Source organism: Anser brachyrhynchus (genome assembly GCF_964034855.1).
Source record: "Anser brachyrhynchus genome assembly, chromosome: 1".
NCBI lineage: Eukaryota > Metazoa > Chordata > Aves > Anseriformes > Anatidae > Anser > Anser brachyrhynchus.
Window position 1 is genome coordinate 22,471,726 of NC_137694.1, and position 26,640 is coordinate 22,498,365.

General features: G+C 41.8%; 1 protein-coding gene across 7 annotated transcripts in view; it reads left to right on the forward strand.

The window, feature by feature from the left end:
* Positions 1 to 2,057: 2,057 nt before the first annotated feature.
* The window catches only part of GRM8 (glutamate metabotropic receptor 8), a 347,580-nt gene continuing 322,997 nt past the window's right edge, over positions 2,058 to 26,640 (forward strand). For 2 of the 7 annotated variants that reach the window (XM_080575724.1, XM_080575729.1), the window contains exons 1-2: positions 2,059 to 2,839; positions 9,134 to 9,979. In XM_080575724.1, coding sequence (XP_080431850.1) covers positions 9,470 to 9,979 — 510 coding nt within the window. In that variant the 5' untranslated portion in view covers positions 2,059 to 2,839; positions 9,134 to 9,469. Of the gene's footprint in view, positions 2,840 to 3,594; positions 3,740 to 3,760; positions 4,166 to 9,133; positions 9,980 to 26,640 lie in introns of those variants that run through there. The other 5 variants (XM_080575723.1, XM_080575728.1, XM_080575725.1 and 2 more) reach the window with 5 other exon arrangements.

Genomic DNA, 26,640 nt, shown 5'->3' on the forward strand with positions numbered 1-26,640 from the left:
CCTAGAACTCAGAGTGCCTTACTTCACACTATTTCAAAGTTACAAAAATCAGCCCCATCTGAATGTCATTAAAATCTGTGAGTGCAGTTAGGGAGTGATGCTGTTCCAACATGAATTGCTCAACCAAAATCACTGCTTGGATACAGGTCAGTACAATGTCTTTTCTGTTAGAGAAAGGGAGGCACAGAGAAGGACTGGTGCATTTGTTCTTGCTTAGCTTTGAAGAGATATTTACAGCAAGCATTTATTCTACACAGTAATTCAAACTGAAGTCTCTCAGGCCATGTCTCAGTGGTCCTGACATTTTAGTACTGCCTTTAATCCATGCCCGTGACCTAACATGTAAGATGCTTCCTCCAAGAATCAGGCCTTCTCACTCAAATAAAGGTCATTTAAGAGCTCCTTTGTGATAGCTTGGTGTCCAGAACTGGTTTTCTTCCAGCCTGAGTTAGTTGTGCAGGTAGAAGATGGCACCAGTCCTCACATAAGTACGCCGTACAAGCTGCCATTAGCTGCCATTGGGCTTGAATCAAAGGGATCCTACTCAAGGAATGATGGATGTATATTGCCTCTCTTTTGTGCCATATATCCTCAGGAAATGTGACCATTTTCTTACAAAGCTTCTCATTCTTTCCTTCCCTCCTTCCTGCCCGCCCCCAAATATTTATCTTCTCTGCTTGTATTTAGTCAAAACACAGCATGCATCTCTTTGGTTATGGATTTATTTATCATACTCCTGCCTAAGAGTCTTTATGCTACTCACTGTAAACATACAGAATAAGATATAGTCCCTATGTGCCCAAAATTGTGCTCTGGAAAAGATGTGTCTGGGAGAGATAAGGAGAGGCAATAGATCACATCCAGGCCAGTGTTCAGGCCAGAAACACAGCGGAGGTTGCCTTATCCTAGTCTTTTGACCTGAGCCTGCATCTCCAGATGCAAGATTTACACAAAGGCTCAAGCAGAACATGCCTTAGTTTTGATGAACTTTCTTTGAAGCTGCTGGAGTCTACCCTACAGTATAGATAGTTCTTGTGTGGCTTCTTTTCCTGATGGGGGTTAAGAAGGATCTCTAAGACTTTTGCTTATGGCTCAACATTGGAGTTTAACCCATGTGACTATATTTCAGACTTCTATAATAGAGTAATCGAAATCACAGCTTGTCTGTCTACTTTCATGGAAGATCTAAAGAAAAAAAGCAAATGCAAACATGAGTTAATAAATTCTGTGTGAGACCTGGCCAGTTTCCCAGTGTCATTGACCAATAGTGAAAGATCTCCTCCAAAAGAGAAGTTACAGGCTTGAAAGACTCATCGGATATTGTCAGAGTCCCGTGGCTTGCCTGGGGCAAGACTTTTACTGCATAAATTCAGGCAGAACCATATAACAAAGGCAATCATCGCAGTGCTGGATGGATATAGCAGAGCGCAGTTGGGATTCTTCCTTTTCCCATCACTGATGTTCCAAGTAAGCAAGACAGCTTGGGGCAAAGCAAAGGAAAACATGCTTTAATAAGGAAAGCACTTCGGACTAGCGTGGAACGGGAAGCTGGAAACGACCGGCTCGCTGTCAGCAGCTTGCTAAGCCACCCTGCTCTGACAGACCGCCGAGCGTGGAGTCTTTTCCCCTTGCAGCATCCCGGCGCCGAGTCGAGCCGAGCCGCGCCGTGCGGCTGCAGTTGCGGGCGCTGCCCTCGAGGTGGAACCTTCGCACCGAGGCTGCGCCGGGCGCTGCGGGCCGGGAGCGGCCGCGGGCGGAGCGACCCCGCGCCCACGGAGCCTGCGGGATTTTTTATTTTTTTTTGGGGGGGTGGGGGCTGCAAACTTCCAGAGCGACCCGGCAAAGCGCTCCCACGTCCCGCGGGGTGGCCCCGGCCCCGTGGTACCGAGTCCTGCCCGGTGTCCGGGGGGGAAAGGGGCAGCCCCGTGAGAAACCGGGGATGGGGCGAAAGGTGCGGAGAAACCGCACCCCGGGGTGGGGGGGGTGGGTTGGGGGGCGTGTTGGGAAGCCCCCCCTCCTGTTGACAGCCCCCTTCCGAAAATTGCTCGGGAACCCCTCGTGCAAAGTCCGAGGATACCGGGGGTGGGGTGGGGGGGCGACCCCAGGTACTCGAGGGATGCGGGGGACCCGGAGCCGCAGCCCTCGTCGAGCCGGGGTTGGGGTGGGAGATGTTCCAAGCCGGGCCGGGGAGAGCCGCTGCCTTCAGCACCGAGAACAGCTACAAGTGCGGCGCCGAGCCGTGCCGAGCCGTGCCGAGCCCACCCCACCGCGCTCTGCACTGCCCCGCAGGAGCCGCGGTGAGAGGGGGCAGCGGCGTGCCGAGCCGAGCCGCGCCAAGCTGTGCTGAACCGTGCCGAGCCGTGCCGAGCCGTGCCGAGCCGTACCGAGCCGTGCCGAGCCGTGCCAAACCGTGCCGAGCCGTGCCGAGCCGAGCCGTGCCGCGGCGGGGCGGGGGTCGGGGGGCGTTCTCTTTTACCCGGCTCGGCACGGCGTGGGTCTGCCGCTGCAACTGAGCGGCGGCGGAGGGTGGAGATCGTCACGGGGGCTGAGCCGCCGGTCCCAAAAAGTTTTTTTTTTTTAAAGGAATGGGAGGAGGAATAAGGAAGGAGACGGTGGAGTGGGTTCGGCTTGGCTGATCGCGAGTGTTGTGCAGCACCACTGAAATCGCTCTCCTGGCTGCCTGTCCCAGGCTGAGCCGCACATGAAGCTGACGCTACGGGGAGAAGCTATTTGAGACGAGGGTTGTACCGAAATTACCTCATGCTGTTCCCGATCGGCGCCCAGTATTAATTCCAGTGACCTCTACAGTAACACGGATATGCAACTCTTTTCCAGCAAGGTATTTGTGTGTGTGTGCGGGGTGTGTGTCTCCTTCAGGTCTTATTTTAAGGCGAGCGGAGTCCACGAATAATGCAAGTTTTGCCTCACTTAATGTTTTGGGGCAAGGCAATCCACTCCGCCTGCTTTCTGGCGCCGGGGGCTTTTGTGTCGCATTATTATTATTATTATTTTTGTGTCTTTTAATTATTTATCATTTTTATTGTCGATAGCCTCCCCCTATCAGCTCTACCGAAAGAGATCCCGGGCACGGCGCCGTCATAGCAGCGAGCAAGGAGGGAGGATGGGGGTGCTCCCAAGAGCGGCATCTCCCCCCTGCCTCCTTAAGCGGGTCCTCTCCCACCCCCGCGGGGAGGGGGCTGGGGGTTCCCCGCTATTCCCCCCCCGGCTTGATCGGGGTTCTCCAGCCGGGGGCACCGGGGGGCTCCAACTTCTCGCTCGGCTCCGAGCTCCCTTGGGGTGGGGAGGGGAAGGGGAAACTCGGCCGGGCTCTGGGGTCCCCCCCAGCCCGGGGAAGGGGGAGAGAAGCGGCACCGGTCCCGCGGCGAGGGGTCCGTGGTGTCCCCTGGCGGGGAGCGGCATCCCCAGTGCCGGCATGTGCTTGTTGCGGGGACCCGGCAGGTGCATGCACGGCACGGGTAAAACCCCAAACAACCACAACAAAACCCATAGCCAGACCCCCCCCCCCCCCCCCCCTTCCCCCAACTCAACTGATCAAAATCGATCGGTGATCTGAAGTGCATGCAAAGCCGGCGGTGGCACGTCGGAGTTGGCAAGCTCCTGACCGGGGATTCATGAAGAGACTTTAGGGATTCACTGAGGGGAACACAGGCGCATTGAAGCTGCCCGGTTGATGCAAGGAGAGGAAGGAATCACCGGCGGCTCTAACTAAAAGGCCACGGTTGGTTTTGATTTTATTATTATTATTATTTATTTATTTATTTATTTTTTAATTATTATTATTTGCAAGTCTGCGGGCAGCGAGGCCCCGGGGGGAGCAGCGGCGAGGCTGTGCCGGAATCCCTCAACGACAGACGCCAGCTGGGGTAGGGAGGGGGAATAAAAAAAAAAAAAAATTAAATAAATAAACAGATAGCTCGGCTAAGTAAAGCGGAGAACAATAGGGGGCTCCCTTCAAGGGAGAAACGCCGCGGTGATGGGCGATGCTAAGGGAGAGGAGGCTCGGCCAGCCCCGGGGGTGCTCCCGGTGCCCCCCCTCCTGCCCCAAGCCCGGCGGGCCCGCCCCGGGTCCCGGGTCCCTTCGCCCCCGGGGTGCCGGGAGCCGAAGGGCAGCCGGGAGAGCACGGAGGAGCCGCACGGAAAGCGGGTGCGTGGCCGGGGGCTGCTGCTGCCTGCCCCCACCCCGCCAGGAAGGGCGGCGTAGCGGGCAAGGGGAGCCCGGGGGGGAAAAGGGGGGCTATGGGGTGCCCCGGGATGCTGCCGCTTCTCCGGGTAGAGCCTCTCCAGGGGCACCGGGCAGAGCCCCCGGAGCCTGCTCTGGGGAGCTGGGGGCTGGTGGGAAGAGGGTAAAATGGGAAGAAAACCAGCAGAGGAAGCTCTTGCAGGGTGCCTAGGAGGATCTCCTTGATGATCGCTTGGCAGAGCGGAGGTGAAAGCAACTCTGAAGGTGTTAATATTGATGGGGTTTATTCAGCTGTGAGACCAGGCAAGGGCAGAGGAAAATATTTGATGCTGTTTCCTTTCCAAAAAAATTGGATGCTCCTATTAGTCTCGCCCTGGCAGAAGGACCTGTGCTGCTTTAGCAGGGGAGCTTGTTTGAAGGATGGATATTTGCAGGCAGAAGAAGATGGGGGCTCTGGGGTATTTGAAAAGAGGCCGATCAGAGTGAGTGGAGACATTTCTCTCATGGTGCTCTGGGAAGAAATCATTCCCGTAAACAAGATGCTGGGGGTGACTTGCCTTGAAGTCCTGATTATTGTGTAAAGGTTACCTCTGTGGCAGAGGCACAGCAAATCATTGCAGAAGAGCTGAGGTAGATAAGACTACTTACATCAGTGAAGAATTCTCCTGCAAGTTAGGAGTTGCGGTGTCAAGGCATAAGGTTTTCCGAAATCCCTTCTGTTGTCAGCAAACCCCATTAATCTTCTATATGTGTCAGGTTACTGTATGCAGGTGGCAACTCTTTACCCGCTCTGTGTTGAAATTCAGCTATTTGTTCATTGCCGAATGCCTTGCAAGAGAAAGAGGCAACTTTTATGAACACTAAAAGGAATGTTAGCCAGGCAATTTTTATCTGATACTTCAGAACTAGCATCAGTAGTAGGGAGCCAGAATAATAACATATTTGCATTTATTTTTCTCGTTGAACGTCAGAATGGAAGATGCTGTTCTTTTGCTTTCATTCGGTAAAACCAGATCAGTTTTGCATTGACTGGACATCTGACTGGTTTGTGGGTGTAGAAATGGGTCTTCTTGCTAAAACTCCCCCTTTTCTCATTTACAGAAGATCAATTTCATTTCATTTTAGTAACATGCCAGCTGTGCTTCAAATGTAATGACAAATATATTTTTTGGCCTCAAACAAAATTGTAAATACTTTTTCATAAATATTTTTCCCACCACTGAATAGATTTTTTTTGTTTGTATGTTTTGTTTGGGTCCCTCAGTGAAGGTTCACGTGTGTCTGGCTGGCAACGCCAATTTAAAAATGTTCCATGAAGTTCAGTGGACATATTTTCCTGCTTAAGATGCAGAGAATACTCCTTGCTCCTGTGGCTGTCTGTAATTGAGAGATTTTTTTAAAACAACCTTTCCAGGTGATATGAAATGTGATTTCAACCACAACTCCAGTGCTAACTGAAGATCGCCCTTTCAGGGGTCTTGTTACCAAAATAAAAACCCTGCCTATATTTATTTCTTTACGTATCTGTCATTTTCAGCTCACTTTTTAGGTCTGTTCTTGAACGTGAAGACCTGCAAGGAGCCCACCTCCTTGCTGTGAGTCTGGGGGTGGAGGAGTGATGGCTCCCAGCACGTGCTGGTGTACTTGCTCTGGCATCAAGGCACTGGGGCGCCCAGCCTTGTGTACCAAATGTCTCAAAATGCTGCATGTTTCACGAAGGAAGTAATTGCAGAACCAGACACCACAAGCAGAAGTTTCCACGTTCCCGTCTTGCAGTACCCCACCTCCTTCGGTTTAAAAATAAATATACATTCTAGCAGAAGGAGTGGAGGTCTGTGCTGAAATGCTGACTTTAAAAATAGCAATATGTTCTGATAGTACCAGATATTTTTAATGAATTAAAACCAAGAGAGGCATATATTTCAAGGTGACTGGGGAGAGGCTTTGTGCTGCACTTACTCTTGAACTGTGCTGAGGAAATGTGTGAATTTCTTCTCTGAACTCATGTTTCCAGTGAACAGTAACTACTACAGAGGGGAACCTGGTAAATTGTGAATATATTTGCATTAATTCAAACTTTTATGGTCAATCTGAAAAGGACAGAATTTTACTTCAAATAAAATCTCTGAACATGAGGCAAACTCATTCAGACTTTATAGCCTAGCAGCCCTTGCTTTTCCACTAAAATTCATTGATAAAAATGGAATTCATTTAGCTGACATGCTTTCTACTTAGCTACACAGGCTTATAACATTCTGTAAAAGTTGACGTTAATCAATATGTGAAAAACAGTGTGGCATGAATAAATTAGGCAGTGTAATAAAAGCTTTTATTTCTTAGGTAACATAAAAAAAGAAGACTAAAAGGTCTTAAATTTTTAAAAAGAACATTTAAAATTTTTATTTCTGTTTTATAGACAGACAAGCTGTGGACACTTGCAGCAAAGAAACATGCATTTTTTTTTCAGAAAAACAGGCAAGCTGAGGCTGAACAATTAATGCTTATGCAGACTGCGATGTTGAAAAAAATGCTTATTATCAATTCATTTAAATTTCATTCATTTCCAGATAATGTATTGGAGTCAAGGTGCTGTGCTCACTTTAGCTTCTCCAGTGTTGTTGGCATTGGGATTGCAATAGTTGAATTCATCACTGTTGGTTTTTATGAAAACTGACAGTTGCTTTAATTTCGGGGCATTCTTTGGCTGTAAGAGATTGACCTGAGACTGAGTGAGAGAAAAAGCAACATTTTTTCCTTCATGAACATTTTCACTTTCTCAGTGGTGTGTTCTTGTTCACCGTACAGTGTTAAATAAGATCAGTCATCTTGTGTTGCCTCAAGGGATCGCTCCTTGGCGGGACTGCACAGACCCACAGAGTCTGAAGAGTTGGGTGCTCACTGTGGAACCAGAAAGGAAATTGCGTCTGATTTAGGTGCAGCTGCAACTTTCACTTGCTGCTGTTTTGAAACCCCTGGCTGTGTTTATCTACTGTGGCAATGAAGCCAACAGCCACTTGTGGCTAGTTAATACTTCATGTGATCTTTCCTCTGTGGTGCAGGTCATATTCTGTCCTTAGGCAGCATCCCATGGGACCAGATCAGCTTGTGGGAAGCAGTGATGTTCCTCAAGTTCCTCTATTTGTTACTGATGCTGAGTTTGGCTCCCGAGGCTGAAGCCTGGACAGATTTGTAAACTATGTGCCCAAAAAGAGCTGATGGAGAATGATGGGATTATCAAATGAAAAAGCACAGATTTTTTTTTTTCTTTTTCATTTAGATTCAACCTTGAGCCAAATTCAAGCAAAACTAAATAATAAGAGGTACTGAAAGTCTTATACTCTGCTGTTCCAAATTGCGATGATTTTATTCACACCAATTAAACGTTTCATTTTCAAGTCATTGCTCTGTTACCAGATCACTGTGAGATAACTTCTCATTAAATAGAAGAATTTCCATTGTGAATATTTTTCTCAGCTTTTCAAATAGACACTATTTTAAAACTCTTCTCTACTTTTACGAGCTTAGTACTATCACTTGGGAAAAAAAAAAAAAACAAACACAACCATAATAAAATAAATTAAAGATGATGATCAGTTTCAAGCCTTCTCAGAACACATTTTGAGATTTGATACCTAAAAATATTTAAACATCTTGTGGAAAATAATTTAAAATGTCTTTGAAATATGGTATAAGTGGATCAATTCTCTTCCAATTTGATATTTTGGTAGGAACCAGTCAGATCACCTGGTACAAAGTACATATCTACAGAGTAGACTGTTCAGTGTGATTAATTTCTTCATACATTACATTTTTTTTTCTTTTAAAAAAGGCTGGGTGATTTTCACCATAGAGTGTCCTCTGCTCTCTATAGTCTGTAACAGGTGTCCAGAGAGACTGCCTCAGATGTGGCTGCCCAAAGCATGCCCATTTAATATTAGGTGAAATTAATTCTCTCTCTTTGGCTCCTCAGAGATCAAAAAATGTATTCAGGCATTTGTAATTTTGTTAAATATTGAAATAAACAAATGCCACTCACTTGAGAATTGAAGTGGTGGTAATTTTTATAACTGATTTTTATAACAGTGTCAGTCACGTACTTAGAAATGTAGGATGAAATCCTGGTCTCATTAAAATCAGTGGGACTTTTCCAGATGTCAGTGGGGGCAGAACATCATTCTTGGTTTTTGTGGTCCAAATGCAAGCAGATAATAGATACCCTGTTAATGTTGGACCTCAGATCATGTAAAATGTGAGAAAAGGAATACTGGATATTCAGCTCTTTTCCTAGCAGAATACATTGTGCTTTTTTTTTGCTTAAGAAACCAGCTACCTTTTCATAAAAGTAATTTAGCTTTTGAAATGATTGGGAGGGTATTTTATATATATAGTGAACCCAGAAAATAGTGAATTCCACTGGAGAAGTAATCAGTTTAATATCCAAATGAACATGCTTGGACTGCAGCGGCTGAAGAGCGTACTTAAATTCAGGAGCCCTGATTACTCCATTGTCGCAAGCGGAACCTCTCAGCGAGTGCAAGTGTTAGGAGCTATTGCACTTCTGTGGGCTGCAACAGAATGATACAGCAAAACAGAAAATACAATATGTTACGGAATAAATATGTTTTTGGATGTCATGCAATGCAAAGGTAAATAGGAATTACTCGTCAGGCTCCGAACATCAAGCTAAGCGTAGTTGCCCTGACTTGGCTTTTGCTCTGCTGGTATCATCAATTTCTCGGCTTGTAGTACGGTGCAGCCAGGTGTTCAAATTCACAGAAGGCCAAGAATTACTCCCTTACAGAACATCAAAAGTAAAACCTCGCCAAAGTAACTCATATTCAAAAATAAATACACTGTGTGACAGGTATAAAACTGCTGAACTAAATGATAATTCTTACTGTTTTTTTTTTTTTATTTTTTTATTTTTTCCAGAAGTACCTCAGCTGCAGTGCAAAATAGAAGGACATGAGTTACTGACCTCCTCATAGAATCAGGACCAGAGATACTACCCTACTCTTTATCATCAGTTAGAAGCAGTTGGAAACCACCTCTCTGAAAAGCTGATCAACCCGTGACATCAGTGGACATCTTTTGTAAAACACGTTTTATGTACTTCTGCTGAGATCCTTTTTCTACCTTCCATATGGTTCTATATTACTTACTGGGCACTGATGGTAGCCTCCAGAAACTGCAGTTTCAAATGGTCAACCTCATCCTTTAGCAAGAAGAAAATCTGGATACTGGCTAGCAACAACATCTTCAGAGAAAATGGTATACGAAGGAAAACGATTAGTTTCCTGCCATTGTTTCTTCCTGTTAACAGCCAAATTCTACTGGATGCTCACCCTGATGCAAAGAACTCATGGCCAGGAATATGCCCACTCCATCCGATTGGATGGGGACATCATCTTGGGAGGACTGTTCCCTGTCCATGCAAAAGGGGATAGAGGGGTGCCTTGTGGGGAGCTCAAGAAGGAAAAAGGGATCCACAGACTAGAGGCAATGCTGTATGCAATTGATCAGATTAATAAAGACCCTGATCTTCTTGCCAATATCACCTTAGGTGTCCGGATCCTTGATACGTGTTCCAGGGACACTTATGCATTGGAGCAATCGTTAACATTTGTGCAAGCGTTGATAGAAAAAGATGGTTCAGATGTGAAGTGTGCTAATGGCGACCCACCTATTTTCACTAAGCCAGACAAGATATCAGGTGTGATAGGTGCTGCAGCAAGTTCTGTGTCCATTATGGTCGCAAATATTTTAAGACTTTTTAAGGTAAGGAACATTTTCTATTTTTCTTTTGAATTGTAAGCAAAAGGAAATAAATGAGGTGATTGTGTTGCCTTACTTTCAGAAAACAAAGGGACTGAAATCTGAAAAGACCGGTTTGTCCTTTCTAAGCAAAAAAGAAAAAATAAAAAGGAAAGAAAAAGCAATGATTTCAGACCCTAATTTAAAGTGCCAAATGCTTCTTTAAAGTTCTAAGCAACCAGAGCAGATTTTAGTTCTTTATTGACTTGTGTTTTTGTTTATTTACTACTCATATTTCCTCGACATTGATTGTTTATGCTCATCAAGATCAGATTGAGATTTATTTTGCAGATTTCTAGGAGAATGAAATATGAGGTTTAAACACAAATCCATTTGTAGAAAGAACAAATAATTTCCCTAAATAGGAAGATATGCCAGTAATAATCCAGTGCTAATGATGTGCATGTCTAGCCAAATGCAGTGTACAGAAATATCTTTGATTCCCTTGAAATCTTAACCTCCCCCATATTTTTCACAAGGTGGTAATTTTTTCCAGACTTTGATATAACTTTGTGAGAGATTACTTTTGGACAACAGTTCTACTGGTATACTGTTCATTTCCTTCCATGTACTTTATTAAACTCTGCTCTTATAAATGATGGGAAAGTAAACCTGTCACTTTTAAACTTGTTAACTTAGATGGGAAGACGAACACATTCTAATCAATCATCGGATCAGGCAGCAAACATTTGATTTTTAATTTTGGGCAGTGTTAAATAGATTATGGTAAACTGAGCACTTTTTTTTTCTGTGCACAGAATGGCTAACCTTTTCAGTGAATCTATTTTGTCCTACTGCCCACTGTTATTCAGACTGATTCCTTCCATTCAGAAATCTTGCCTAATGTCCTACAACTTCACAGCCACTGAAAACTGTTTCTTTGACTTCAGTGGAGATGATTCTGGTAACGTTAAATAATGCTGTTAATGATTTTGAAAAGTGTTGCTGTTGTTCTCTGTGACTGAAAGTTTGAATTGTCTTGATTATCTTGTTTGAAGGTTTGTCAAACTGGCAAGGAATGTTTCAGTCATTTAAAGGTAGATGTCTATCCTTCCCTCCGGTTCTTCCACAAAGGGCATAATGATGGATTTACAGTTCAGTGGAGGAGCAAGATGTCTGCTGGGTTGTGGTCAGGTGTTCATTACAGTCTCAAAACTGATGCCTGGCTGCAGTTACTGCACATGTTTGAGACTAGTGGACTTGCTCCATCTGTATGCTTTCCTTATGAAAATCAAGTATACAAAATTGAACCAAGTCTTAAAAATATCCTATATAGGGATCACCTCTAGAGCTGTGTCTGGTGGGGAAGGCTTGTCCTTCTCAGGAATAATCATGCATGCTGCAGGAGGTATCTATTTTTAATTTCACATCTGCATTATTTTTTTTTAAAGTTTTGTTACCCTGTTAAATAATGCATGGTTCTGAGGTAATGATAGGTAGAATGGTCACTTTAATATCCATCATAATGCAGGACCACAAAGACTAATGTTTACACCCAGATTTGAGTTGCACACAGTGTAGTAGGCTGATTTAAGAATCTAAGGCTCGTAAGACATGCTTTAACTGTGAATTAAGAGCAGCAAGAAGGAAAGAGGCCTATGAATTGTCTAAGATACCAGCAATTTGTCTTCTGAAACCATGACAGCTACCTCCTGATTTCCATTATGCAATAAGATTGCAAATAACGTTCTACTGCAGTCTTAATCAATAGAGGGTCATGTGATATCCCCTCTGGGGAAAGATCTTATTTACCCATTTAATTGATGTAACACAGCTGCTGGCAAAAGGAGGAGATATCTCTTTTAGTTTTAATTATAGATCCTGCACAAATATTCTTAATAATGTAAAAAATGACAAATGATACCCTTTAATGTCTCATATTGGACCTGCATCTGATGTCTGTTTTTACGCCTTCCTCCCAGAAGTAGCTCTGTTATCTTTGCCTGAGTAAAGGCTTCTGGATAAGGCCCTGGTTTGGTGGCACTAACCATGGACAATGGAAAGGTCCTTCACCAGAAATGTAGAAGTATAATCCAGTTTGGGTTGTACTCAGACCAAAGACATGGTCTGAGATTCTCAGCTGATGCAGCCCCAACTGCTCCACAGCTGAGGATCAGGACCTTTGCAAAAATGCCTATTTCCATTATATCCAGGATGAATGTGATTCATCCATTTTTATGTCTAGTAGTTCTATTCAGGAAGTTGAACCTGTAATTTGAAGTTCAGTATTGTTTTAATATCTACTCTGAAGTTCCTAAATGTCAGGACTACATATTTTTTGAGAACATTGTTATCCAGTGAAATTTTAATCTGTGGTGAAATTGTGAGAAGTATATTATATCACTCAATGGGAATATACAAACAAAGATAACTTGAGAAATACTATGCTCAGCAGTTTGGATTTTTATGCTGCTATTTTTCTTTTTTATTCTTTCTTATTCTTTTTTTCTTTTTTCTTTTTTTTTTTTTTCTTTCTTTCTTTTATTGATTTTACAACATAAAACATACAGGTCAATAGTCCCATCTGATGATCTGGTGGGTAGCATAATCTGATTGATAGTCATGGTATCCTTTTATCTAAATGTTCTCATAAGAAGAAAGGAAGGAGAGCACCACAAAAAATGACCTTGATCTATAGTCTTTCTGTTGGCCAAATGGATTGCCTTGAATTCTTCTCTGTCCTTTTGTGAATATCCATGAGACATAACCTAGCAGTTTCTTTTTTTTTCTTTTTTTTTTCCCTTTTTTTTTTTTTTTTCCTGCCCTTAATGGGCCTGAAACATTAAGGTCCAAAGTTGGACAGCTTAAATTTCACCTTCTGATGGTTTTAGACCTGTCAGAGACACTTTGCAAACTGGAAGCACTTGTTCAAGAAATTTACTATTTGGAAGTGAATCTCTTATTCCTCGATTTCCTTAAGGAGGTTACATTTTGCTTTATGCTCCTCTGGTGCTTGATGCAATGAGGATTGTGCAAAAGAGTTGTTTATTAAGCTTTCAGAACTTGGAGGTGGTCTTTCTGAAAACAAATTTGCAGAAGACCTTCAGAGGCAAGCACAGAAGGAATGTGCTAGCTACCAGTAACTACCCACTCAAACAGTTCTCTGTGGATCTCAGGACAGATTGTTCCCAGCTGAAGTTGCTGGCTCATCATTTTGAGAGTTGGTTTTGTCAGAGAGCATCAAGAATGGGCTGCTTCACAGGGGAAGCTGAGACAGAAGCTGAGGGGGCAGCAAGGTGAGAAAGACAGTGGTTACATGTACGGGTAACACAGCCTCACCCAAATGAGAACAAAAAAGGTCTGGCCATGTAATGAGGTTCAGCCAGCAGTCCAGACAAATCCATAGTGATGAAGTCTAAAATCAGCCAGGAAGTCAGGTTCAGCAATGCAAGGTCATGGTCAGCAAGCTAGAAGGCCAGCAGGATAGCTCAGGCAGGGACCAAGGACAAGGGCCTGTGCTGAAAGGTATCTGTTGAGTGAAGAAGGGGGACAGAGGTCCCTATGAGACTTCTCACAGCTCATTCTCACAGCTTAGCTGTTTTTCTGGGCTGATTCAGAGTCACATATTTGCACCCTATCAGAGCTGACCTTGGACACATGCAGCCAAATCCAGAGCTGGGGAAGGGAGGATGTTGCAGAGCTTCTTGGTGCCTTCAGTGCTTTGACAGTTTTTAGCATTTCCCATTGGAGTGACTGTGGAAATAGGCTAGATAGACATGGGCCAGCCTCTCTTCTGGTGGACGAGGAGTTGCTCCTTCCTCTGGGTAATGGAAGGTGACATTATTTGGTTGTTGTTTTTGCCAGTCTGGAAGTCCTGCTGTCAAAATGGCTTGTGTTTGGCTGGTAGGATCTATTGAGGGCCTGGCTGGCCAACTCTCATTAGTGCAAAGACAACTTTTCTATTGACTGGATCATTCAAGAGGAACATCTTGCTCTTACCCCCTTCCTTGGGTTTGGCTTACTGAAATTTTGGCTTCCTGTAGGATGCTCAGGCACGGCCAAGTGCTATCCTTTAGCTTCTTTGTTTGAAATTCATAAGCGTTTGGGTGGTTCCCAGTCCCTCAAAACTTGTCCTGGAGAGACAAAGTCTGTAACTCATCTCACTTCATGTTCCCTGTATACAAAGCTTGTACGTATTATAAAATGATCTGGGCTGAAAAAGACCTTTCAAAATCATCTAGTCCAAACCCACTGTCGTGGGCTCGGACATCTTCCACTAGACCAGCTTACTCAAAACCCCATCAAACCTGACTTTGAACACTTCCAAGGAGTGGCCATCCGTAACTTCTCTAGGCAACATATTCCAGTGCTTCTTCACAGTCATAATGAAAAATTTCTTCTTAAATATACCTTCTTTCAATTTAAAGCCATTACCCCTTTTTCAATCACTACAGGCCCTGGTAAAAAGTCTCTCTCCATCTTTCTAATAACCCCTCTGAGTATTGAAAATATTAAAGTATTTAAGTATTGAAACAGTAAGGTGTCCCTGTATCCTTCTCCAGGTTAAAAAATCCCAACTCACTCATCTTTTCTTCATAGGAGAGGTGCTCCAGCCCTCTGGTAATTTTTGTGCCCCTCCTCTGGACCTTCTGCAACAGGTCCACATCTGTTCTGTGTTGGGGACTCTTGAACTGGATGCAGTATTACTGTCTGACTAACTCATATCAGTGGTTAAAATCTGCTGGAAAGAAGAGAGACATTTGTTTATGCTATTTTCCTATCATCTAAAAGCTTTACGCTATTTCTGAACTCCTTGGTACACTCCATCTGTCACCTTCACACTTCTAGCCAATGTCACGCTGAGAGCAGCCTAGGGACGATGGCTTGCATGTGAATTGAAATGGGTGAAAAGTATGCTTGGTGAATTGTGATCTGAAGCTTTCATGTATATATTGATGTAGGTGTATATAAAGCCAAAATGGTCATTGACAATTTTGTTTCTTTCCTTTCCTTTTTTTTCCTTGCCTTGTCTTTCCTTTTGCCTTGTCTTCCTTTTTGCCTTGCCTTACATTTTCTCCTCTTTTTCCAAGACTAAAATGCTTATTTCCTCTTTTTGGACAAATTCTCTTCTTGCTCCACCACTGCAATCCATTTTAATAGCTGCTGTCTGGAGGGACTAATATTTACTTCATGCACATTTGCCTTATACATTTCATACACATTTACTTCTTCAGAAGTACATAGTACAAATGCCATCCTGGAGTTACTCTTCCCACTTTATGTGCAACCATCCAAAATGCAAGAGAGTTTCTTTCAATAAATCTAGAAGTGAACGTATCAGTTCCCCAAGCATTTTTTTATTTGCTTTGACTGTTCACCTGTCTCCTCCTGGGCTTTAGTGGATATCTTCGGCTGACAGTCTTGTGCAGCTACCAGGGCTGAACCTGGATGATGCTTTTTTAGGCTCAATTGCAAGTTTTTTTACATCCGGCTGCCATGAAGTGCTCCTGCTGCCTTGTGATCCTGCTGCTGAGACAGGCCTCCCAGAAATGAGGGAATTGCAATTGTACAGAGTCTAACCTCACCGAACTTCATAAACACAGAGCTATGTATTTAATTGTGGCAACAGTGTGCACCTCATGACTGGAGGGAATATGACGTGAGTAAAATGTAATAACATTTTACCACACGGTTTCAGAGAGCACACACGTACTTTTCCAAGGCAATCTGAAATATATGCAGATCCTGATCTTGTCTTTATATCTACGGAAATTTTTGCACCTCTTGAGCATTACTGACTCCAGAGGCTCCAGACTGATGCGAGAATCAGACTTTCCCATATGTGACTGCAGGGCTTTTCCATAATGGGAAGAATTTTACCATTTGCTTTATAAGATATAAAGAACAGTCTCAAGAATTTTACCCAACATATTGGCATTCATTAATAAAAAAATGTTCTGCACCGATTAAAATATTATCAGTTTTCTGTTCACTGTGTCACACTGCATTTGTCAATAATATTTTCTGCTGTATAGCATTTGAGATTTGCAATGGGATATGATTTTTTTTGTGGTTAAAACATTTGTGGAAAATCTTGTGTGAAGTGTGAAGACAAATTGTTGTTAGTAGGGAGAAGTAGACTGAAACATTTTGAAATCGTCTCTTAAGATGAACAGATTTGTTTTATGTTTGTTCTAGATAATATTTTCACTTTCTGAATCATTTTTAATTATAAAAGGAACCCATTGCCAATACATCCCATTTAATTTTACAGTGTTTTTTGTAGCTTATTACAAGCACATATCTGTTTAGTGCCTGAACATCTTGTCTTGTTATTGGCTGGAAAATATCATTATAATCATTCATTTTTTTTCCCATAATTCAGCTTCTCTTAGACAGAAACAATATTCATATCTCTGTATATTTCCATGGTATTAGATACTTGTATTATGCAAAAATCCCTCTTAATTCAACTGTGATTTTTCTGTCAGTGCCAGGTTAAATGTGTTTTGGTCAAGAGGGAAAAATGGCAGGTCAACACCAAGACAAAATTATATGTACAATAGATATTTTGGAAGTATCAATAATGAAATTGTTGAGAAATTTTTTAGCTGCAGCCAGAGGGTATAATAGATTTCCAGATTCTGTGAAAACTGCTAGAACTGATTAGCATCAAATTTTATTTGTGCTAAACTGCTTGAGGCAAGGAAGTACAAAAGCAACTTGATGCATTCATTTAGTATTTTACAATATATTAGTTTCTAAAATATTCATCTAAAAATCTAATATTTTCAGTCTTATCCCATTCCTAGATGGAGTTATAACCAGTGGTTAGAGCAAAGTGGCAATTTGTTTTCTGTATTATTTACTGTGTTTGTCACTGGTTTGCTACAAGGCTTTAGAAGCATTTCCTGACCTTTTTGTGCTTCTCTTTTGTCATTTTAATTTGATTGTATCCAACTATTTCACAGAAACAATCAAAAGCTTGATTAATGTTGGTTAAGTGGTTTGAGACATCTCCCCTCTTTTTGTGGGCAAGCTGAAGCTGTCTCAAATGTTGAGGTTTTTGTGTCATTCCCTAACCACAGTAAGCAAGCACCTTACAAAGAGATTGTAGCTATTAGAGACCAATGGTCTGATTTTCTTTCTACTTCCCTGTGGGCAGTTGGGGATATATATATATATATATATGTATGTATGTATTTCTCTCACATATACACATGAAGGAAATTGCATATGCAGAGAGAATTATTTCACCCTTTCATGGCTAAAGTTTTGCTGAGTTCTCACCTCTGTAAGAAGGCTGTTTGTATGTGACATAGACCCCCGAGTTATTTGTTGAAGATTGCCTATATTGATATAGATATCAGCCAATTCTACAAATGAGAAGATCAAAAAGTTAAGAAGTGCCTGGCAGTGGGCTTCTTTAAAGATCTTACGTTACTAGGAGGCACTCTTTACATCTTTCCCAGTAAACAAAACGTACCTGGCACCATTCTCTGGTACTGAGGCCAGCTGACACAAACAATTCACATCTATATGATAAATTCATAGTTCCCCAAATCACAGGTTGGCATGCAAGCTACTGGGAGGCAAAAATCCCTGACCCATGGTAACTTCTGTTGCCTGTCAGCACACAGGGAGACTGCTGGCTTGCACAGGTCACAGCCAAGCTATGGACTGTCCTAGAAGCTCTGGTAGCTGAGTCCTCGTGTTCAGGAATGTGCTCTGGAAGGATGTGATTTACCAGCCTCTACGCTGGCTTCTCAGGACGGAGCTCCTCTGTTCCCACATCATGCTGAAGGGGAGCCGAGACTGCTAAGGATCATCAAAGCTGTTTCAGTGTTTTAGTACAATGATGTTAGTTTTATTAGCCACGATGAAAACTAAATTAAGACTATATTTTTTTTCCTTGGTGATAATTGTTTCAGTCCAGTGACAGCTGTGCCATATAGTCTTGCCTTCTGACTGTCATCAGAAACCAGGCATTATTGTGTGTTACAGCCAACTGGTAGATTTTGTGGTTTTGTGTATTTCCATCCTCATTATTTTCCCTAAAGCACATTGTGCTTTTAGGATTAAACTGGTTTACGGTGCTTAAATGTATATCCTTGTTTTTGCTAGCATTTATCAGCGAAAAATAGTCATCTAAATAAAAGTCTTACTGAAGGACACTAATTCCACTTGAATGAATTAAATAGCCAAGAGCAAAATGCTCCTCTGGGCTGGGATCTACATATGCTCCCAGATCAGAAAAGCAAGATATTATGTCCTCTATCGTTCTGACAGGACAATTAAGCATTTAAGTCAGAGCTTAAATGAGGAAGCTGTTTGCCCTTGACTGCCTGTGTCCTCAATAGAGAGCGTAAAATGGTTTCAGAGGGGGAGTGCATCAGGTCTATGAGTGTGAGTGCATGTTTACCAAAAAGAGGATAGTTTGCTCTATTCCTTTTTAAAAAAAAAAAAAAAAAAACTCACTGTAGGATTTCTTGTTTGGTACTTCAGATAGATAGCTGTCTCTGACTCTTCTCTGAAATAAGTTATTGCTGAATTGCTGATAGGTATGCTTAGATATGGCATGGCATTGTGAGAGCTCTCTTCCTATTGCATTTCTTTTATAGTTTGGGAATGTGAAACAGGAGCAAAAGTGATTTATCTGTGTCAGAATAATTTGTGTTTTGAGGTTTGGCTTATGTTCTTTCACAGAAGATGCTTGCAGTATTTATTGCTTAAATTATTATTATATGCTTGTTTTCTGATTCAGGTATCTGGGTTTTGCTGAGGTCAGGAGCAGCAGTCAAATAGGATAAGTGACTATATTCTTCTGTAGCCAGCTGGATAGGGCTTGTTGAATTCTGCTTACTTAGAAGGGAAATAGAGTCTGATTTTTGCATCACTTAGACTTGTTTAAATGAGGAAGAATTTTTGGGAAAGCAATGAGTTCCAGGGAAGCCAGTGAACAAAACAGATGTAAAAATATAGCTGGAAAAACCGGAGGAAAATAATGTCCTGTGTCCATGCAAAACAGCATCCCATTGGTTTTACTATCAGTAGGCTTCTTGTTCCACTAAAGGATTTTGTCAGGTGCATAGCAAAACAGATGTGGCTCCTCAGTTATTTGTTCATGTTTTCAGAAATGATCATGGCAATCATTTTGGTCTCAGCCAGTAAGGAGCTAAGGGTACCTTCATTTGGAAGATAGATGGTTTGCGGCTGTGTGACAGCAGTGATCTTGAGTGAGCTGGCTATCTGATATCCACAGGCATACTTCTGCAGAATGTCTTGTATAATATGGAGTAACTACAAAAATAATGCCCCAAATTCCGCTGATAAAGAGGAATTCATAGGGTACACATGTATACTAGGATGTTGATTCAAGAGGGAAAAAGTGTATTGACTATTAGAAAGTACATTGCCAAGAAACATCCTGTTATACATTGTCTAAAGATAAATCCAGTTGTGTAGGATAGGAGAAATGTGAAATTTCCTGTATTTCTGAAAATTATATTGGACAGAAGTATGAGAATACATATTTTTGTAGCAGCAGGAAAGTGGTAGAATTAAAATAGCCAGTGTTTTCCACTCCTAATTTTGATGGTTCTGTTTGCTATACTTTGCATAACAAAGCTCAGGATTTAAAAGTTACCAGCTGCTATATTTACTTGTTAAAGTGTGAAGAAAATATGTATTGTCCTGAGGATTAAATGGCTGATTCTCTTTGTGCTCAGTTCAGGCAGAACTGAAGCATTTGTAATGAAAGTAAATGCTACTAGAAATCAAGAAACAGGAGAGACAAAAATAATCTGTTTATGTCTTCTTTGTTGGATAGGATTTGTTGATATCCTTTGAAAATTTAAGTGTAAAAAGTTATCTTATTAACCAGTGTTTCACTTTTTTCGGCATGTTAAACAATTTCACTTGCAAAACCTAAATGCAGTCAGAGCTGTTGTTTTGGCCTAATGGAAACCGTCTTGCAAAAACTCTTCATCTGTGAGTTGGGTGATATCTCCAGAACCAAATGAACAGCTTTCTGGAAACTGGATATGTAAAGTATTTGGGACAAGATGCACTGTAGAGAAAGAATAATATCGCTAGGGCTAGTCTCAGAGACCGGCATACGAAGGAAGTGTAGCTGTGCTGCATACGGGAGTGTGAAAACTTACTGTTAGAACAGATGCTAAGAATGCCCTGTGACTCAAGGTATGATTTCCTGCCGTTCCTGCCAAGTTTCAAAGGTTGTTTTTTCCCCCTTTTTTTTTTCTTATTTCTATTTTTAGGCTGAATAGCAATGGACTTGTGATTCAGGAATGAAGATTCACAGTTCAAGTTATACTTATTTTATTGCCTCTTTGCATAAGGATTAAATAACATTTGTTTCTGGCGTACAGGAGAAAACACCAGTAAAGAAGCCAAAAGCACAGGAAAAAACAGGATATTTTGGGGATGGGTCAAATAATCGCTTGGCTCAATGACTTTGTCTGCTTTGCAAAGCTTTGTGTGAGTGTGACAGACCGCCCTTGCTGTGCGTTAGTGCCTGCTGAAGCCTGACATCCTTTGTCTTGCTGCACCACAGACCTTCTCTGCGACCTTGGGCAAGTCAAGCAGAGCCAAATCCTCAGCCCGACCGCTGCTTGCGTGGAGCTGGGTGCCCAGGTGTCCCTGGAGGACTGATGTGCAGGGTCCCCCGCCTCTGCTTCCATGGTGCCTGAAGGGATTTGTGAATATAAAGGCTTCTCAATAACCAGATATAAGAATAAGGGCTGTGGGCATGCTTCAGACAGCAAGCTCTTAACGAGGGATTCCTTGTATCCTCTTACACAGCTCCCTCCCCTGGGTTTTGCTATGAAAGGGGATTATCTGCCTCACTGTATGATTTAAATATGCAACTCATCAGTCTCTGGAGCAAGTGGTGAAACCTGCCTGACCTGCAATCAGAGGCTGTACATCCCCCTTAGGAAACCATGATTGTCAAAGAAAGAGAGCCTAAAAATTAGGAAAAAAATATTTGGATTATTGCCCAGTAGAACTAAGATTTTTAAAGCTCATCTCTGCAGTGTATATTAGAGTGATTGGGAAAAATGAATGCCTGTCATTATTAAAACAAAACATGAAATTAAGTAGAGTACGATGAAAGAAAATTAAGACAGGTGCGTGCAAATGTATGGTCTACTTTAGATAAGTGGATATTTTTTTCTTAAATGCTTAAGAAAAATCAATTTTGAAACAACTTGCTAGCTAATAATTTTTTGTTGGTGTATCAGGAACCCTGTTTTTGTTGTTGTTGTTTGTTTTTGTTTCATTTTTCATGCTTATTTATTTGATTACATGTAGCTTGACTAAGAACCCCTATGAACTGTGCAGCGTCAGGCAGCTGAGTGGCAAATGACTGCCTCACTGATTTACCAGGAGTGGATCAGGAGCTAAGAGAGATTTCTACACCTTTCAGAAGACGTGCTTCATATTTTTGAATTTTCTCCTTTTCGGTTGTGTTTAATATACCTAAAACATGAATGCAATATTGTGAGCAGGACTGTACAAGTACTTAGTCAGTTTGACAGCTGAACTGAAAAATAAACATTCATTTTAATCTGAACAAAAATGATGATGTTGAATTGGGATTTGGAGGCTTCTTCTTTGGCTGTTTTTTGATTTATTTTGTTGAGGAAAGCTCCCCAAAAGGTTTTGTTTTGTGTTAAATGATAGCTTATGCTCCATATGGAATAAAATATTTCCATTTTGTATATTTTATAATTTATAACTGAAAAAATAAAGCGATAGGTTTGAAATGCCAGTCTTGGGTACCGTTCATTAAAGTGGTACTGCTGCTGTTGTCACGGTGTGGAGCAGTTACTCATGACGCACAAGATCAAATTATTTGGGATTCAGAGTGGGGCATCAAAGGTAGTAAAGGAGATGGAGCTTCCAGCTCCACAGCAACAGATATGACTATTTTATAGTGAAATTAAGCCTTCTGGTCCTTCACAGGGCCTCCAGGGCACTCTGTATAGATGAGGTTTCCCATACTTTCAGCCCTGTGACTTTTCTTTCTGCTACAATGGGTCTTGTCCTGGCAGTCTTCTGTGTGCAGGAGCTTCCCTGGGGAGGTCTCATCTCAGAACATGTCAGAGCAGGCGTGTTTGAAAACCACTTCCCACTCTTCTCTTTCTGAACAGCTGTATGTGAGTTAATGCTGCTGTTGCCAGATGCCGTCTATTCACTGCTGATAAGCTTTCACAATGGGAACATTTTATTTTATCTATGCTAGAATTCATTAAATATTCATTGGAGCAATGATTTGAACTTACCTATCCCTGCTCCTTGCTGAATAGTGGACTATGGAGTGAATTACTCTCAGGCAGGTCCAACGGAAGCTTAATTGTTTATGAAAACATGAACAGCTTCAGCAAGAGAGATTTTCATGTGCAAAAACCCCATAACTCAATGGTTAGTTGTTCCCAGCTGAGTACTCTAACCACCAGGCTATTAAGTATAATGCAGGCAGCTACTACAGCCTCATTTTTCCTTTTGGAACATACTGGTGCATTGTGAGGATAAATTTACAAAAAAATGACAGGTATGTGGCGATGACAGACAACAGAACCAATGGGAAACCTGTAAAGAAGTCCAGCTGAATGCCACAGGGAAACCTATCAGTAAGTCATGTCTGAATACTGTAGCATTCATTTAGATGCTTTAGCCATGGATTCTCAAGCTTTTACCCTTAAGAAGAAATCTGAAAATCTTGACTGGAATGGTAACACAAGATTTGTCTTACTTTTGTCTTCGGCTGCCTAGTTTAACGTAGTCCTCAAGGACAGATGGCTGCATTCCTGTGAATGTCTGATTCATCCCCCATGAGTCTGAAGTGCACATGGACCTTTGTGAGTGGCTGTCTGTGTTCATGGTTCATAGAAGAAGACCTATTGACTTCCGAAGGCTAGGAATTTCTAACTATCTCCTGCTACAACACACTGAGCATCTCACTTCTGAACTCTCCAGATGTTGAGCAGGTGCACAGGTCCTTCAATATCTAGAGCTGAGCTCTTTGCAGTGCAAAACCCTTGCCATGAACTGTCTCATTTTCACACTCTCATAAAATATAGATTGTTTCTGTCCTTGACATACTGGCTTGTAATTACTTTTGATTTGTTTTACACAGAGGGCTCTATATAAAAGCTGTAGAGCTTTTTATTTCATCTATGGAAAATTGGAGGACACTCCCACAGCAGCTACTGACAGTGATGTTTGTCATTCCTTCTTTCTCCAGGCTACTGTGAATATCATGGATCCTGTAGTTATTTAGGCTGATATCATAGTAATAAATAATGTTATATTTTACTTTATAGCTCCTATTTGCAGCAGTGCTTCAGGAGCTTCCCTCTAACACACTAAAGACCATTAAAATATTAAAACATACAGCAAATGAACCATAAAAATAATGCCAAATGGACAAATAAAGTAAAATAATTGGACTGTGACAGAAGCTTTTTATTTATTTATTTGTTTTCAAATCTAACATACAAGCCTCTCTAAATTGTTTATGTCTGTTGTATTTCTTAACTGAAGGCTTAGGATGTGGGGGGGGCTGGAGGAGGCAAGGACAGCATACAACCAATATTTTCTGCAAGTCATAATGAAGGAATTCAGTAGTTATGATTTTAATTGGGATACTTTCCAGATCCAGTGACTAAAAAAAAATGTTATGGAGTTAGATGTCAGTATACATGAATCTCACTGATTTAACTAAAAGCTTCTGCTTAAAAGATTAAGGGGAAAAAAGTTGTTAAGGTACATCATTTGTTCCCACTTAAAAAAGCTGAATTGTGCATTCCCTGCACCACATGCCAAGGAGAACAGAAAGTGATGACAGGAGCCTGAAACCTGTATCCAGGCAATGCTACGTAGTCTCAGCTGCCACTCCTGGACCATGTGTGAGAAAAGCAATGCCCGTAGCTCAAATGGCTCTACTTTTGGAGACGCGGAATTGGCCTAGACCTCAAACTAGCTTGTGCATGTGCTACTATTAGTGACAGATTTTATTTGGATATATATCAAGGAGGAACTTTGCTTTGGTTTACAAAACCCAGCCATATGTGCTTTTGATACACTGGAGCAGCCTATCCTAAGTCAGCAAGTTAAAATCCGTCCACCCTGCCTGCAGTGGCAGGTTGTCCTCCATGCCAGGAAAGCCTCCAGCAGCTGAACATTGGCTTTGCAGGAGGGAGATCTCAGAAGTGTTGGCCAAGTGTTCCCTCATGGGCACAGGCTTAGTTTCCACCAATATCAGTGAGAATGTCAGAAGCTGGTTTAATGGAATGAAGTGACTCGTGCAAATTTAGTGCCAAATGGTAAGTGAAAATTTCCTTTTCTTTTGGTCAGTGCTGGAAAGAAATCCAGAATGATATAAATTGAGAAACATTTATTGTTACCTTAGACAAAAATTGAAGCTATTTTGGTCTTTCATCATACAGACCAGTGTAGCACTTTGGTGTGGCTGATGATCATACCAGTGACTTGGAAATTATCTTTAGAAAGCAGCTAAATGAACCTTGATAGTATTACTACTTACTGCAAAATGCAGTTACATATTTGTCCTAGAAAAGTTAAACAGTATTTAATACATTTTTAAGCAAAGGATTGTCAAGTAGGATATGCAGCAGGAAGGCAAAGCAAGTAAAATTCTGTTGCTGTTAAGAACTTCTAAAACAAAAAGAAACACCAGTAGCACACAACTTTGATCATTTTGCGGTGCCACATGTTTTTCGGAAAATGATTTAACTTGCCATAAATGATGTCTGCAGTGGCCATCTATCACTGCACAGTTTGTCTGCAGTACTTACAAATCTAACACCCAGAATGACAAGTGTAATTACATGCTCCTGAAACATATGCTGTAATTTATGGATATTAAGCAAGTATAAACAAGAGATCAAATCCTAGTGTAAGCAGTCATCCAAGAAATCATCTTGACATTTATTTCATTAAAACCTTTCTTTCACTAAGACAGCCAGAACATACCTGAGTGGCACTATCTGTATGTCTGCAGATTCTTGTCAATTATTGCCTGTTTGCAAAGCAAGAGATCAGGTATATACATATAGTTAATACTTAATTTTCAGCTACGCTTTTCACACATAGTTATGAAGGAGTCATATCATGCTCCCTCACTAGCCAGAAGAGATTAATATTGAGGACCTAAACAGTAACATCACTTTTCACCTGTTGTTTGTACTGTGTGTATCTTAACATTCAGTGTAATTTAAATGAGGGGACTGTGTAAAAAGGCTCAAGCCTGGGTAAAAAGGCTCTGTGTCTCTCCCCTTGCAGGGGCTAGCTGCAAACATGGACACAGGAACAGGCTATGCACTAAATTCCTGGCTGGGACATTCCACACCCTGTGTTTTACTGGACTACTGAGAAGACGATGAGGTTGCTTATTTTGTGGAAATAGCAAACCTGATTTCTATTTCCTGTTGTCAGCATTAACCCTGCGACTCTCTGTCTGCCTTATCCCTCCTGCTAAGCACTGCTTTCTTCTCTGAACACTACCAGGGAAATCTGAGAACTAGAATAAGCCAATATTTTCAAAAGGGAAGGAAAAAAAAAAAAAGACAATTCTGGCAACCCATCTCTGCCAGGGGCAAAATAGTGCAACGGCTGATATAAACCAGCATTAATGTAGAATGAAAGTATCGTGAATGCCAGCCCACATGCAGGGATGGAAAGTAGGTCTTGGCAAATAAACCTGATTATATTTTTAGGAAGATTTTTGAGTTGAAAAGTTAAGGGCATTGACTTTTGTAAAACTTAGTGCCACAAGTTACTCTGTGAGGTACTGAGTCAATTCTAACTTTACCTTATATAATGAGACTGTTATAAATATATATATTTTTATTTCAGTTCTTCATGTGTACACCAGTGGTAGCTTAGGGCTTATCTGGATAAGCTTTTGCTTGGGGATGGGAAGATTAATGGGGAAAAGTTCTCCACTGACCTACTGCTGATATTGCTCTTATGCTAATGCCTGATTCAGTGAAGGAAATGCTTCCGCCCCAGATTGGCAGTGCTCCTCTACAGCCTCTCTGGAGTCCTCTTTTCTGATGATGAACCAGAAGCCAGGGGGTTGTTGTGGCCAGTTTCCCTTGAACCGATTTAAGTATCCAGCTTGTTTCTAAGGGTTTCTTGGCATATCTGAGAGGCATAAACAAAGTATGCTGGTGGGAGCTGACATCTACGTATTTGCCAGGAGCTCTCTGATGGCTTCTGAAAGAGGATAACAACCCAGAGGGTGGGCAAGGGAATTGCCTGTGAAAGGCAAGGAAATAAGGCTGTGTCAGGGGAGGCAACCTACTGACAAATTATAGGAAGTTCGCGTGGTCTCTTTAGCTAAGCAACTGGGAGAACAGGGTCGGAGCGTTCAGTAAGAATTACTTTGCTTCTGTTCACGAGTGCAGTGAACAAAACCGCGTTGAAAATCATTAGAAATGTTGTGTAACGTTGCACTTCTCCCACAGGGAAGCTGAGGAGGGTACATTTGTTGTATCTTTTTTAGATATTTGTGGTTGTATAATCCGTCAATCCTATTGTCAAGCTACGGAAGCCCTAAGATCAAGCATTTCTTTTCAGGATGAGAATAACCATTGAAGGTGTTTGTTGTTGTCTCATATTGTCTGTGTAATTTACTC